This window comes from Piliocolobus tephrosceles, chromosome 2 (assembly GCF_002776525.5).
Source record: "Piliocolobus tephrosceles isolate RC106 chromosome 2, ASM277652v3, whole genome shotgun sequence".
In the NCBI taxonomy this organism is placed as follows: domain Eukaryota; kingdom Metazoa; phylum Chordata; class Mammalia; order Primates; family Cercopithecidae; genus Piliocolobus; species Piliocolobus tephrosceles.
Genome location: NC_045435.1, coordinates 9,851,729 through 9,868,720, shown reverse-complemented (window position 1 = coordinate 9,868,720; position 16,992 = coordinate 9,851,729). Strand labels below are relative to the sequence as shown.

Genomic DNA, 16,992 nt, shown 5'->3' with positions numbered 1-16,992 from the left:
CTTGCCCATGCCTATGTCCTGAATGGTATTACCTAGGTTTTCTTCTAGGGTTTTTATGGTATTAGGTCTAACATTTAAGTCTCTAATCCATCTTGAATTAATTTTCGTATAAAGAGTAAGGAAAGGATCCAGTTTCAGCTTTCTACTTATGGCTAGCCAATTTTCCCATCACCATTTATTAAATAGGGAATCCTTTCCCAATTTCTTGTTTCTCTCAGGTTTGTCAAAGATCAGATGGCTATAGATGTGTGGTATTATTCCTGAGGACTCTGTTCTGTTCCATTGGTCTATATCTCTGTTTTGGTACCAGTACCATGCTGTTTTGGTTACTGTAGCCTTGTAGGATAGTTTGAAGTCAGGTAGCGTGATGCCTCCAGCTTTGTTCTTTTGACTTAGGATTGTCTTGGCAATGCAGGCTCTTTTTTGGTTCCATATGAACTTTAAAGCAATTTTTTCCAATTCTGTGAAGAAACTCATTGGTAGCTTAATGGGGATGGCATTGAATCTATAAATAACCTTGGGCAGTATGGCCATTTTCACGATATTGATTCTTCCTATCCATGAGCATGGTCTGTTCTTCCATTTGTTTGTGTCCTCTTTGATTTCACTGAGCAGTGGTTTGTAGTTCTCCTTGAAGAGGTCCTTTACATCCCTTGTAAGTTGGATTCCTAGGTATTTGATTCTCTTTGAAGCAATTGTGAATGGAAGTTCATTCCTGATTTGGCTCTCTGCTTGTCTGTTACTGGTGTATAAGAATGCTTGTGATTTTTGCACATTAATTTTGTATCCTGAGACTTTGCTGAAGTTGCTTATCAGCTTAAGAAGATTTTGGGCTGAGACGATGGGGTTTTCTAAATACACAATCATGTCATCTGCAAACAGGGACAATTTGACTTCTTCTTTTCCTAACTGAATACCCTTGATTTCTTTCTCTTGCCTGATTGCCCTAGCCAGAACTTCCAACACTATGTTGAATAGGAGTGGTGAGAGAGGGCATCCCTGTCTTGTGCCAGTTTTCAAAGGGAATTTTTCCAGTTTTTGCCCATTCAGTATGATATTAGCTGTGGGTTTGTCATAAATAGCTCTTATTATTTTGAGGTACGTTCCATCAATACCGAATTTGTTGAGCGTTTTTAGCATGAAGGGCTGTTGAATTTTGTCAAAAGCCTTTTCTGCATCTATTGAGATAATCATGTGGTTCTTGTCTTTGGTTCTGTTGATATGCTGGATTACGTTGATTGATTTGCGAATGTTGAACCAGCCTTGCATCCCAGGGATGAAGCCCACTTGATCATGGTGGATAAGCTTTTTGATGTGCTGCTGAATCCGGTTTGCCAGGATTTTATTGAGGATTTTTGCATCGATGTTCATCAGGGAGATTGGTCTAAAATTCTCTTTTTTTGTTGTGTCTCTGCCAGGCTTTGGTATCAGGATGATGTTGGCCTCATAAAATGAGTTAGGGAGGATTCCCTCTTTTTCTATGGATTGGAATAGTTTCAGAAGGAATGGTACCAGCTCCTCCTTGTACCTCTGGTAGAATTCAGCTGTGAATCCATCTGGTCCTGGGCTTTTTTTGGTGGGTAGGCTATTAATTGTTGCCTCAATTTCAGAGGCTGCTATTGGTCTATTCAGGGATTCAACTTCTTCCTGGTTTAGTCTTGGAAGAGTGTAAGTGTCCAGGAAATTATCCATTTCTTCTAGATTTTCTAGTTGATTTGCGTAGAGGTGTTTATAGTATTCTCTGATGGTAGTTTGTATTTCTGTGGGGTCGGTGGTGATATCCCCTTTCTCATTTTTAATTGCGTCTATTTGATTCCTCTCTCTTTTCTTCTTTATTAGCCTTGCTAGCGGTCTGTCAATTTTGTTGATCTTTTCAAAAAACCAACTCCTGGATTCATTGATTTTTTGGAGGGTTTTTTGTGTCTCTATCTCCTTCAGTTCTGCTCTGATCTTAGTTATTTCTTGCCTTCTGCTAGCTTTTGAATGTGTTTGCTCTTGCCTCTCTAGTTCTTTTAATTGTGATGTTAGAGTGTCAATTTTAGATCTTTCCTGCTTTCTCTTGTGGGCACTTAGTGCTATAAATTTCCCTCTACACACTGCTTTAAATGTGTCCCAGAGATTCTGGTATGTTGTATCTTTGTTCTCATTGGTTTCAAAGAACATCTTTATTTCTGCTTTCATTTCGTTATGTACCCAGTAGTCATTCAGGAGCAGGTTGTTCAGTTTCCATGTAGTTGAGCGGTTTTGATTGAGTTTCTTAGTCCTGAGTTCTAGTTTGATTGCACTGTGGTCAGAGAGACAGTTTGTTACAATTTCTGTTCTTTTACATTTGCTGAGGAGTGCTTTACTTCCAATTATGTGGTCAATTTTGGAATAAGTGTGATGTGGTGCTGAGAAGAATGTATATTCTGTTGACTTGGGGTGGAGAGTTCTATAGATGTCTATTAGGTCCGCTTGGTGCAGAGATGAGTTCAATTCCTGGATATCTTTGTTAACTTTCTGTCTCGTTGATCTGTCTAATGTTGACAGTGGAGTGTTGAAGTCTCCCATTATTATTGTATGGGAGTCTAAGTCTCTTTGTAAGTCTCTAAGGACTTGCTTTATGAATCTGGGTGCTCCTGTATTAGGTGCATATATATTTAGGATAATTAGCTCTTCCTGTTGGATTGATCCCTTTACCATTATGTAATGGCCTTCTTTGTCTCTTTTGATCTTTGATGGTTTAAAGTCTGTTTTATCAGAGACTAGGATTGCAACCCCTGCTTTTTTTTGTTCTCCATTTGCTTGGTAGATCTTCCTCCATCCTTTTATTTTGAGCCTATGTATGTCTCTGCATGTGAGATGGGTCTCCTGAAGACAGCAGACTGATGGGTCTTGACTCTTGATCCAGTTTGCCAGTCTGTGTCTTTTAATTGGAGCATTTAGTCCATTTACATTTAAGGTTAATATTGTTATGTGTGATCTTGATCCTGCCATTATGATATTAACTGGTTATTTTGCTCATTAGTTGATGCAGTTTCTTCCTAGGCTCGATGGTCTTTACATTTTGGCATGTTTTTGCAATGGCTGGTACCGGTTGTTCCTTTCCATGTTTAGGGCTTCCTTCAGGGTCTCTTGTAAGGCAGGCCTGGTGGTGACAAAATCTCTAAGCATTTGCTTATCTGTAAAGAATTTTATTTCTCCTTCACTTATGAAACTTAGTTTGGCTGGATATGAAATTCTGGGTTTAAAATTCTTTTCTTTAAGAACGTTGAATATTGGCCCCCACTCTCTTCTGGCTTGTAGAGTTTCTGCCGAGAGATCTGCTGTCAGTCTGATGGGCTTCCCTTTGTGGGTAACCCGACCTTTCTCTCTGGCTGCCCTTAAGATTTTTTCCTTCATTTCAACTTTGGTGAGTCTGGCAATTATGTGTCTTGGAGTTGCTCTTCTGGAGGAGTATCTTTGTGGCGTTCTCTGTATTTCCTGAATTTGAATGTTGGCCTGGCCTGCTAGGTTGGGGAAGTTCTCCTGGATGATATCCTGTAGAGTGTTTTCCAATTTGGTTCCATTTTCCCCCTCACTTTCAGGCACCCCAATCAGACGTAGATTTGGTCTTTTGACATAATCCCATACTTCTTGCAGGCTTTGTTCATTTCTTTTTCTTCTTTTTTCTTTTGGTTTCTCTCCTCGCTTCATTTCATTCATTTGATCCTCAATCGCTGATACTCTTTCTTCCAGTTGATCGAGTCGGTTACTGAAGCTTGTGCATTTGTCACGTATTTCTCGTGTCATGGTTTTCATCTCTGTCATTTCGTTTATGACCTTCTCTGCATTAATTAGTCTAGCTGTCAATTCTTCCACTCTTTTTTCAAGATTTTTAGTTTCTTTGTGCTGGGTACGTAATTCCTCCTTTAGCTCTGAGAGGTTTGATGGACTGAAGCCTTCTTCTCTCATCTCATCAAAATCATTCTCTGACCAGCTTTGATCTGTTGCTGGCGATGGGCTGTGCTCCTTTGCAGGAGGAGATGCGCTCTTATTTTTTGAATTTCCAGCTTTTCTGCCCTGCTTTTTCCCCATCTTTGTGGTTTTATCTGTCACTGGTCTTTGATGATGGTGACGTACTGATGGGGTTTTGATATAGGTGTCCTTCCTGTTTGATAGTTTTCCTTCTGACAGTCAGGACCCTCAGCTATAGGTCTGTTGGAGATTGCTTGAGGTCCACTCCAGACCCTGTTTGCCTGGGTATCAGCAGCAGAGGTTGCAGAAGATAGAATATTGCTGAACAGCGAGTGCACCTGTCTGATTCTTGCTTTGGAAGCTTCCTCTCAGGGGTGTACTCCACCCTGTGAGGTGTGGGGTGTCAGACTGCCCCTAGTGGGGGATGTCTCCCAGTTAGGCTACTCAGGGGTCAGTGACCCACTTGAGCAGGCAGACTGCCCCTTCTCAGATCTCAACCTCCGTGTTGGGAGATCCACTGCTCTCTTCAAAGCTGTCAGACAGAGTCGTTCGCGTTTCACAGGCTTCTGCTCCTTTAGCTGAGCCCTGTCCCCAGAGGCGCAGTCTACAGAGACAGGCAGGTTTCCTTGAGCTGCTGTGAGCTCCACCCAGTTCGAGCTTCCCAGCGGCTTTATTTACCTACTTAAGCCTCAGCGATGGTGGGCGCCCCTCCCCCAGCCTAGCTGCTGCCTTGCGGTTAGATTGCCGCAGACTGCTGTGTTAGCAAGGAGAGAGGCTCTGTGGGCATGGGACCCTCCTGGCCAGGTGTGGGATATAATCTCCGGTGTGCCGGTGTTACAGCGCAGTATTGGGGTGGGAGTTACCCGATTTTCCAGGTGTTGTGTGTCTCAGTTCCCCTGGCTAGGAAAAGGGACTCCCTTCCCCCTCGTGCTTCCCAGGTGAGGCGATGCCTCGCCCTGCTTCAGCTCTCGCTGGTCGGGCTGCAGCAGCTGACCAGCACCGATTGTCCGGCACTCCCGAGTGAGATGACCCCAGTACCTCAGTTGAAAATGCAGAAATCACCGGTCTTCTGTGTCGCTCGCGCTGGGAGATGGAGACTGAAGCTGTTCCTATTTGGCCATCTTGCTCCGCCCCCTCCAATTACATTTTTAAGAGAAAAATAGGTTAAACTTCATGCAGTAGAATGTTATTTACTATACCTGAGTCAACTTAATGCTAAATACTATTCTAAAAATAATGTGACATCAGACATGCACATATATGAGAGCATGGTGTGGTTAGAACCAAGCCTGTGGTATGGATGAGTGAACTTTTTTTGTGTGAATTAGGAGTTTGAGCAGCAATATTCAATCGCATGAATATACCTCTTTAAACATTGTATTAACTGATACCATGAAATTATAATTTATAATTCTCATTACTTCTTCTTTTGCATATGAAACTTGTCATTGATCTTTTGATTGTACATAATTTAAAATTATACTTATATATAAAGATATTCTGTGTATTTTTCCTGAACTCCTCTATGGTCACTCCTATCTCTGTGTTTGGACCATTTATGAGATATTGGATTTACAGAACTGAATATTAAACCCTAAATTTGTAATTCTCAACCATGCCCAATAACCAGAATCACCATCTTCAAGAGACTTTACCAGATAAATATGCAGACACACACATATATATTCTGCAAAAACTTCCCTGGATTATTCTGATATACTCTAATGATGCTTCATCAAGTTGATGGCACTCTGTGACACCCTGCCCCAAATAATAACTTTAAATTTAGAGTTTGTATAAATGTAGCATACAGTAGCTAGTATAGATTACTTTCATGTAAACCTAAGCAGAAGTTATTTTTAACAAAGCCAATTCAGTAGTAACCTTTGTAAGCTAAAGCTATATTACATTCAGATTCATTTTTAGCTCTTAACATGTAATTTTGAAGTCCAACCACAATGTTTCACAAATCCATATCTACTTATGTTCTTCCTAGGTTTTTAGTGTATTAGAGGTGACATTTTTAGTTTTCTTATTATTGAAATTACTGATTTCACTCTTTGTGGCCTCTCTCAACTACAACTAAAAATATAACTGTGCCTAGCGTAAGTTCAAAATATATGATGACTACAAGAGAAAGAGCCTTGAAGAATTTATTAAGTTAAATTCTAATAAGATTTTCAACTGGGGAGACCACAAGAACCAAGACAATTTTCAATAAAAAGGAGATAGTTACTTATTTATTTGATGGTTATTTTAAAAACAAGAGTGATTTCGTGTCTTCAAATCTATAAATAATCCCAGACATTTCTTTTTCAAATTCAACATCATTTTAAAAAGTCATAGTATAGTCACCTTTTTGATTTAGAAACATATAAAGACTGAAATTTAACTTTAAACTTAAGTTATAGGAGTAATCCTCCAAGGACTGTTTTCCATGAAGTCATTTATAAATCAATTGTTCAGAACTCAAAATGCATTTTTCCATAAATATTTCTTTTAAAGACATTGCTAAAGTCCCTAGGCAGACTTATAGAAGCCTCTTTAACACAGACTACAGCTAAAAGACGAAACGTACAATAGGAAAGAGGCCTGGAAGTCTCCTTCAAAATGTGGAAAGTGTGTTTTCCTTCCCTCCACGTGACTGGCCCTGGGCAAAATTTTTAAGGCAATTTTTCTATGTCATCTACCTATTTCTTCATGTCTTCCTTCCACGTCCTCAAAGATTAAACTTTTATTGTAAGAATTCACATGTGGTAGCACTTCTTCATCCCCTCTTGCCTGAGTGTAGGTCTTTTTCCACCTTATAAAATCACCTGTAACCTGGAGTCTCATCCCATCTTAATCTCAGTTTCCATTTTCTCATTGGCACAAATCTTAGCTGGATATAAGGTTAGATTGACTTATGCGAGTATGTGACTCACAACTACTGTTCTAATTTCTCCAGATGATTTTTCATCTTTTCCTGCATTTGTAAACTCCACAAATATTTTACTAGAGGAATTTCAGAGAGCAAAACAAAAGTAAGTGGGAACATGCAGATAATATGGGTGAGGATATTTTTGTGCGAAAGGACAATCAGAACCCCAGAAGTCAGATCCTCTGTGTTGTTCTGGCTCTTCAGAGATGCCCATCTTTTGTCTCTCATGAACCCTGTACATTTCTGACATCCAGTTTTTTTGAGAATGACCTCTAGCAACACAAAAACCAGAACAACAGGCTTAAAGTGTCCAGTGTTTGCATACCTTGGTCTTTTATAAACCATCTAGTAAGGTAAATGTCCTGCGTAGCCATTTTATAACTCAAGTCAAAGGTTTGGAATTAATAATTTTACAAGGCTTCCGCTTAGCCTCCTATTTTTGTCATTTTGTTTTGAAAGGCTAGTGTCATTTCTTATAATTCATAGTTAGTGAGCCAAAAAGGCTTTTGATATACATGTGGCCCAAATTTCCATTACTTCATTTTTTTAGCTTAAATTGTCATTATCCAATATTGTTTATTGAACCAGATTTGTGAGGAATCTGTGAAATTTGTTTACTGTAGGTACCCATGACACCACATTGTGAAGTGTATCCTCTGAATGTTTGTAGAATCAGTGACATGCAATTTTTGTTAATTCTCCTCAAGAATAGCAGCTTATCATCTACCAGTTATAGTGTCACCTACCGTCATATTTAACCTTTTTAGGACACTGAATCACCAGAGTTATCTGCTTTAATAATGCACATTTTTCAGCAAGAAAGTTTGAGGGCAGTGATTTATATTATGGTCCATAGATCTTTGACAGTTTCTAAGCTATTTGGTTGGTGGACTTGACATCAGTGATTCTCCATTGAAGGTCTAGAAAGAAATATAGCAGATATCTATATAAGATATTTAGTTCCCTTTTCCTCACTCTTCAGCAAAAATATAAAAATTTGGTAGTAGTCATAATCAGAGTCTTACCCTCAAAAATGGAGATGGCTGCAAGTGTCGTCAACACTTCAGTACTTCTTGTTCATTCATGATCTTTGCAGAGAATGCCCTACAGTAAGTATGACTTTCCATTAAAAATACTTCTAGAAAGTATCTTACCACATACTGAAAGTTTGAAAAGCTTCACTCCTTTAAGAGAAAAATAAATGAATTCAGTTTAGTTCAATTTAGTGAATATCTAGTAAATATCCACTGTGTGCCAGGCAAGGTGCCAGGCCCTGGGATTACAAGGGTGAACAAGACAAGGTATGCTCATGTCCTCAAAATCATGTTCAATCCAGTGGGAGAGATGAACACATACATATTTGGTTTTAGCCGAGGTTTGAGATCTATTTTAGAGACAGAGCCAAGTTGGACTAAGTCTCTCTCTCTATCGCTCTCAAATCACCCTGTTTTGCTTCCCACATTGACTCCTAGCACCTAGAACTATAGTAACTGGCCCATAGGATACTCAGGGAGTGTTGTTAGAAGGAATAAACTTGAGGATTCAGCAAGGACCTCCTGGAAGAGATAATACGTGTCACAGAAAAACTCAGGTGACAAAGACTAGAATGACCTTCCTGGAAGAGGGAACTGTACAAGCAAATCACGTTAGATATAAAACAACATGTTGTAGGGGTGAATAGAGCACACGCAAAAATAAAATAAAATAAAATAAAGCAGAATAAGGGTATGCAACTAAAATACGAGCAAGGGTCAGGTCTTTGTATTCATGACTAAGACACTGCACTTTATTCTGTCACTGAAAATCATTGAAGTGTTTAAAGCAAGTCAAAGGGTAAGATTTGTGTTTTCACAGAAAACCTTGTTGGATAGTAATGTGATGCCTTTGGGACAGCCTGGCACTCAGATCCTATGTTTGTCCTAACCTCAGTCTAAGTACTTGAGCTCAGCCTAAGATGAATGGACACTGGGAGGCTTGAAGTGTATGTAGATACAGTCCATGGCGACCATCGTGAAGAGCTTGGGTTACTGCATAGACAATGCGACATGTCATTTACCGTCAGATCTGGGAGATGCTGTGCTCTGGGGTCTGAGACAGTCTGATGGAGCTCTGCAGCTTTTAGGAACAGCAGGCATTGTTATGTATAGTTTTCAGAAACCCCTTCCAATCAGTCTCACCCTTTCTGTCAGTTAGAGGATAAACTCCATGTTTCTCAGCAGTCAGGTTGAGAGAGCAAAACAAAGAGGATGAAGACAAACTGAATTCTAGCTACTAATCTCTGAGATGCAGTATATAAATATGCCATATTCACTCTCTTTCATTTGAATCTGCCTTCCTGGGAAGAGACCATATGTCATAAAAAAATTCATAGTTTCTTTTAGATTAATCTTCAGTAGGAAGCCCAAAAGTATTAAATCTCAGTGCTCTCACATTTTTCTCCTCCCCTCATAAACAATTCAATTCAATTGGAATTAATATTTATCGAGTGCTAACACAATGCATGGCAATGTAGTGGATGCTGTAAGAGAACTGCTACCTAAAAGGGATAATACCCGTGTCCTACTTTAAGAAAACAGTCTGTTTTATATGAGACAATAGGAACAATATAGCAATAACAACCATTGCACCACAAGATAGGATCAAAAGTTATTTACTTCTGTCACCATTTATTAACCATCTGCCATATTCAAGGAAACCAATATGTCCTAAACCAAACTTGAGAAGGCTATGTTGAGGAAGACCAGAAAAAGGAATATAGATTTTGTTTGAATAAGAGAGTTGTGTCATGTGTAGAGAAATAGATTTGTGCTATACCTCATGTATGAATAAATGAGGCTATTCTTCTCAGCCAGGCAGAGGTGAATAGATCCTCATTTGTTGATTTATCTGGAGTGTTTTTGTTTGTTTGCTTTTGGTTAAGTGATCTTAGAGGTCTCTATACATTGCTTTATTTTGCCAAATTATACTGCCCAAACTAGCCCAGGATTATGTAAAATTTGGTTCAGTTGTTTTTCCAAAAACTCCAATAGATAAGAATACAGGCTCTGTCATTGCTTGGATTTAAATCCGGACTCCACCACTTATTAGGTTATTAGATCTTTTTGTCCTTCAGTTTCACCATCTACAAGATGAAGATAATCACTACATTTACATCATGTCAATATTGAGAGAATGAAATAAAATAATACCTGTAAAAACCTTAGTCTGGGACTGGCTTATAGTGTTCAATGAATGTGAGCTATTTTTCTCCTATAGTAATGTGGAAGAAATTAAGGTATGCATTCCCAAAAGCATATAGAACTATTTTTAGAGCTTTTTTTTTTTTTCATCAAGCCAACATTTTATAAACAGTAGATAGACCAGTGGATGGATGGGTGGATCGTGGATAAACAGATGATTGTAGCGATAGATAAAATAACAGGTTGCGTTCCCTGGGAAGGGTTATAAAAAGATGTGCATGCGGGAACTTTGTTGGGAGGTTAACAGGATCAGCTTCCTTATTCCTACAGCTTCCAGAGTCTGGGGAGCTGGTAGCCCTTACTTAACGAAATCCCTCTCTAGGGAATGCCCTTGTCTAAAGAAAGGTACCTCACCCAAGGCCATGACCCCTTTACACGAGCAGCCTGAATCCAGTGATTGATGTAGGAGGACAGGGGCCCAGTCTTTTTTTTTCCTCAGTTTGAGCGAACTCTGAGGAGTTATCCAGAATATCCCATAAAATAGACAAAGGCCTTTGGGTGAAGGCACTGAACTGTAACCTGCTGCTGCCCAATCCTGCTTTCTTCTCTTCCTCAGAGGTATTGATGCTGAGAGTGTGTAATCAAAGATCATGATTTAATGAAACTCATAAGATTTACTGCTTCACCAAGGACATTCTTAAGAAAAACTAGCTTTCCATCTTTCTGTGAGTGCCTGTGTCAGAGAAGAATATGAGAATACTAGTATAGTTTGGTTTGGTGCTACTGACTTTATTCCTGATGAGGCTGCTGCAGTTTTACCCATCAGAGTTTTGTACTATTTGTGCAAATATCAACCTAATGAAAAAATGCAAAAACATGTACTTAGTGCTGTTATGAAAATAATTTTAACCTCATGGACCCCTGAGAATGTCTTGGCCAATGGATTAGAAGTAAATATCCTACATTTATAGTCCTATAAAAGAACTTGAAGAAAGTGGTTTAGATTCTTTTAATACACCAAAATCTTGTTTTTTAAATGATACCACTTACCATTATTAGAACCATTATTACATGATGATTGACATGAAAGCAGTTAATCTAAATCTTCAAATGTTAGTGACAAAAATATTTTAAGATTAATTTTTAAAATAACTTGCATAATAGCCAAAAAGTAGAAGTAACTCCATCAACTGATGAATATACAAAAGGTATAGAAATCATCCAGCAATAAAATGAATAAATTATTGAAACACACTATGGGTGGATGAACCTTGAAAACATACTAGGTAAAAGAAGACAGTCACAAAAGACCACATATTGTGTTATTCCATTGAAGAGATACCCAGAACAGGCAAATAGATAGAGCTAGAAAGTAGATTAGTGGTTGCCCAGGGTGGTGGGAGGAGTTAGGGGAAGTGAGGACTTATTGCTGGTATGGATGGGTCTTTTCAGAGGAGATGATGAAAAAGTTCTAGAATTGATTTTGGTGATAGCTGTACATCTCCATGAATAAGATAAAAACTGAATTGTATACTTTAAATGATACATTGTATGGTACATTAATTATAATTCAATAAAAGTATTGAAAAGCAAATTGGTGCTTTGTGATACACTCAACATAGATAGAACATTAAATTTCAGCCCGGTCTTAAGTAACTATTTCTCTTCGTATTTGTAGGAGCATATATTGAGAAGTGATTTTTCAGGAAAGTGAGAAGGGAATTTTCTGACTCATTAAAATTGAAAAAAAACACGTTATAACAGTAATAACAAGGATGTATTAAATAGTAACTATTATTAAATTAAGCGAGGAGCTGTGCTGTCCGCTTTGTATGTGATTCTCCCTGCAATTCTGAGTTAGATAACTCTGTTCCCATCGTGTAGATAAGGAAACAGACTCTCGAGTTTTCAGGTGCCCCATTAACATTCCTTACTACTTTAAAATTCTACTTGACAAGAATTATGATAGGAGGTAACTCCATTTTTGAATAGGTAAAAGAGCCAACTTTTAAACTTCAGTGTACTTCATTCTAGGCCAAAATAACTTATACTTTCAATTCCACTCAAAGGTTTCAAGATTCCTAATAGAAGAGTGGTAGGTAGTGTACATGATAGAAGAGGCAGATTTCATCTCATAGTGTACTGTCTAAGAAGATGGATTTGAAACATAAAGAGCTAATAACACCAAAGATTTTCTTTGCTAGGTCATCCTTTATACATTAGTTATACAGAAGCGCCTGCTTAAATGGATATTCTTGCTGTAAGAGTGTTTTTTTAAGAGAGGGCTTTTTCCTCTTACTCTGCACTTGAGTTGGGAGATATTATCAGAGAGCTATCAGACAGGTAAGTTGATACAGCAAGACAAAGTTTATTTCGTTTGTAGTATAAGCTTATTCATTTACCTGAACAATGAATCATCATTGTATAGGAGACTGTGTCACCATGACAGCTAGGGTCAGATCGTCTCTGTCCTGAAGCTGCACTATGGTTTGAAATTAGATATGTATTCATAAAAACTGCTTTAACTTTTAAAGTTTTTAAGTTTCTCTTATTTGTGCTTCTAATGTATAGCATAAAATAATATAGCCCTACAATCTCCTGCTAGATATTCATTTTAATATCATTCATAAATAAATGTTGCCTGATGTATAAAAAAATAATTTTTCATGTTTCTCTATAACTCCATTAAAAACAACAATCTCCAAATAACTAAGTTGAATAATATGCATTATTTTTAAAACTTAAAATATTTTTGTTTTTATTTCCTCTAATTTCAAGGGTACTATCTGTATATTATTTGTATCTGGTCTTGTTGGTGCATACATTTTGCTCAGATAACAACTGGATATTTTTTAACTCTTTAAAATAAAAGCATTTTTTTAAAATCAAGGCAGAGGGAATAAGACAGGATCGATTACTTTGATGGGCTTGCTACTAATACCATTCCTGACTCATTCTCCACATTATTTAATCTAATCCTTCCAACCAGGAGCTAAAATAGCCTCATTTTTCTGTCAATTGCCAACAACGTTTCTATCTTCCCTATATAATGAAAAAAATGGAAAAATCTATTTATTTTCTGTTTGCATGTGCTTTTTTTCATTCTTCTGCTGCTTTCCTATACTTGTTTCTTGTTTATACCATCACTTTTTTTTCCTGAGTCACCTGGCCTGACTACTATTTTTTACAGTATCTCCAGTTATCACACAGGTTTTATCCAGTCCTAGATAAATACAGCTGCCCTTCTACCCAGCTGTACAGCTGGTTCAAAGCTCACAACTGTGGAAAGTGGATTCTATTTGTTTGGTAGCCTTTTTTTGGCAGCCTTTGCTCTTACTTTATTTTACTTTAGTTCTCTCCTATTACCTAAGTTTTTGAAATCACTTTGTTCTGAGAGTTAATTTGGTTGATTTCCTTCTGTCCTTTGTTTAGTTGTCCTTCATTACTTCCAGTGAGATTTTCCCATTTCTTTAAATGTCAAACAAATTCTTACTTTTCCTTATGAACATAGTCAGTGATCAGCAAACTTGATGCTTATCTTCATTTGATCCAATAAAATAAATGTAAGGATCTTATTTAATACACACACGCACACATTGCATTAAATCAATTTAAACAATTGTGATTCTCTTGCAGAAGCATGATGGCCACTTCACAGTCATCCAGTTGGTCGGAATGCTCCGAGGCATTGCGTCCGGCATGAAGTATCTTTCTGATATGGGTTATGTTCATCGAGACCTAGCAGCTCGGAATATATTGGTCAATAGCAACTTAGTATGCAAAGTTTCTGATTTTGGTCTCTCCAGAGTGCTGGAAGATGAGCCAGAAGCTGCTTATACGACAACTGTAAGTTTATATGCCCTTTCTTCATATAGTTTGTTTACTTTTATTGTTTTTAAAGTTATTAGAGTAATTATGTTTCTGCCTCCCTAATTTTCTGCTTGTATTTATTACTTTGCTAATTTGACATCGTTATTTAATTGAGAAGTATTTGCTTTGGATGTCTAGGTTATAACAACAACAACAAAAAAGAAAACAAAGACTTTTCATAATTGACTGTTTTCTTTCTTTCGTTGTACTGGGACTTTAACATCATGCTTAACAGCCATGTCATGACTGGATGTTATAACATGGGCTGAAGTATCTTCGATGATTTAATAATTTTCTTTAAATAGAGTTCTGTGTATCTAAATGGTATAATTAATTACTAACTCAGTAATAGTGAGGAACCAGTGACTATGAAATGACTTTTTTTCCAAATGTTTTTGAATGATCTGCTCATACTTAGAATGAACAATATGGGTTTCTTTGGAGATATATAAGTACACTCTAAACCTTTTCCTAAATGATGCTTGGAGAAAATGTGAGCAGAAATGCAAGTTTAAAACTTTAGAACCAAACTGTCATCCACAAATTGTATCACTTCAATTTGTCCTATGAATAGTGTAAATATTTCTGACTCCCCTAAATCAATTCATTTCATCGATCTTGTTGGTTATTGTTTTGAGGAATTTGGTCTCAAAGTCTCTGTTGTGCTATCTTCAAGCTACTAATTTGTAAAGTTATATTCTGTTATTTTTTTAAACAAATCTTCACCGTTAACTCATTTGGCAGTCAGTTTCAATGAAAAAGAAGTCATTAAAGCTACTCAAAATATTTTTATTATATTCTCATTTTCTCACTTTATACATTTTTTAAAAGATGCAACTTCATTATTGAGTTCCTTTTTATTTCATGCTCTATGAGTTGTTTTGAAACTTTGCTGTATTCAGTTACTCCAGAATAAAATGCAACTTTAATATTGTGAATGGAATATTTTATGCATTACTATATTTGCTTTGTAGAAATGTTCTCTATTAATTTACCAATGACATTTTTCAGTTTCTTCAACAAAGAAATACAGTTCTAAGGAAAATAAATTAATTTCTCATTGTCTGATATATAAAGTAGCCGTGTAGCAGTATCTATTGATCTTTTAATTTGACCAAAAAGCTTCATAAAAATAAGTCTATCAGTTCTGAAAACATTTTGTTCACTTTAGAACAAGCAGTATTTTCAACTCCATTTTTAAATTGGAAAATATCATAATTATTTTCACTTCTCTCAAGGTCTTTATTTTCATTTATCTTTACAAATTTTAACTTAAAACAACTTTTGAAGTTATAGAACAATGAATATAAAATTTTTCCATTAAGCACATTATTTCCAATGCTGAAGAATAATGTTTAAAAGTATTATATAAATATTCAAAATGTAATATTTATAAAAATTGCAACAAATACAATCTACTAAAAAATAAAATATCATGGGAAATTACTAGACTCTTTGTGGCAGTAAGCCTATATAGATAGACTTGAAATTTAATAAAATAATATTTTAAGTGCTTTTTAAAATGGTAAGCTTATAACTAAATGTAAGATACTGATGAAATGCAGATTACTGAAATTTTTATGCATATGTAAGTTTTGTTACATCAAATCTAACAGGCAGACTCCGTCTTATGTGATTATAAAGACTAAGAGGCCTAGGACAGTGCTGTTTAAAATTTAGATTGGACCCCAGACTTAAATAGCAGATTTGGTAACCAGAATATTAACACTCTAAAAACTGCCTTTGAAAAGTTGTAGATTATGTCTTGATTAAAAAATAAGTCTCTGAATTTAGAAGGTATCAATTAACTGGTAAATAATATAATCAAGTTTTTTTTTTAAGTCTCAGAACTATTTACTGTTCAGAGGTTTGACTTTATAATGAACACGGGCATTCAACACTTAAAATAGTAAAGCTCTTGCCTTTAAAGACTTTATACTTTGATAGGGAAGAAGGCTCATGCTGCCTTGCAATTCAATACAGTAAGTGTTGTCATGGGGGACTTAAAAAGAAGTATAGAAGTACCAAAAAGCAGAGTTTGAAGAAGGCTTCCCAAAAGGTCAAAATTTGAACCAAATCTTAGGAGAATTTATTAGGCTGACAAGTGGAGGAAAGGTAGTCCAGATGGAGGAAGAAGAAAGAGAAAAGACATGGAAATGCAAAAAAGTGAATGGGCATATCGATGAAAATTTGGGGCCAAGGGCAATAGAGGGGCCAATTTTCCTGGAATAATTGTAAAGGTACCTGAGTGGCACTCCAAGAAATTTGAAGGCTTTTGTATAGCAACTAGGAGACAGACACTGATTTATTTAAACAGGAAATAACAAAAATAAATGCATGTCTTACAAGATATTATTGGGGCCGGGTGTGGTGGCTCACACCTGTTATCCCAGCACTTTGGGAAGCTGAGGTGGGCAGATCACCTGAGATCAGAAGCTAGAGACCAGCCTGACCAATATGGAGAAACCCCATCTCTACTAAAAATACAAAAAAAAAAAATTAGCCAGGTGTGGTGACGCACGCCTGTAATCCCAGCTGCTTGGGAGGCTGAGGCAGAAGAATCACTTGAACTCGGGAGGCAGAGGTTGCAGTGAACCGAGATCATGCCATTGAACTACAGCCTGGGCAACAAGAGTGAAACTCCATGTCAAAAAAAAAAAAAAAAAAGAAAAGATATTATTGACAACAGTGTGAAGAAAGGAAGGAGAGTTTGAAGGACAGGATAACTAGCAGCAGACAGACCAGTTAGGCATTACTGCAATAAACCAGAATGATCATATGGCTTTAATTAAGGCAGTGACAGTTGGAATAAAGAGGAGGGATGAGAAATAACATAAATTAACATATGTTGTACATTATATGTTCATTATGATTCAATAACTAAATTGGATATGAATTGTAAGGAAGAAGGAGGATTTAAAGATGGCACTAGCATTTCCAGATTGAACAACTGGTTAAATGGAGATGCTGTTAATCAAGACAGAGAATCCCTATTAGAGAAGACCTGGCTAATGGCATTAGATTACAAAGCAAAAGTATAACAAAAGATATTCTATTATAACAAAATTATGATAGACAGATATTCTG

The 16,992-nt window shown here is 36.8% G+C and overlaps 1 protein-coding gene across 2 annotated transcripts in view; it reads left to right on the top strand.

Moving 5' to 3' along the window:
• The window catches only part of EPHA6 (EPH receptor A6), a 941,742-nt gene that overhangs the window by 811,026 nt on the left and 113,724 nt on the right, over window positions 1-16,992 (top strand). For both annotated transcript variants that reach the window (XM_023216075.3, XM_023216077.2), the window contains one exon: window positions 13,672-13,881. In XM_023216075.3, the coding sequence (XP_023071843.2) occupies window positions 13,672-13,881 (210 nt within the window). The remainder of the gene's footprint in view (window positions 1-13,671; window positions 13,882-16,992) is intronic.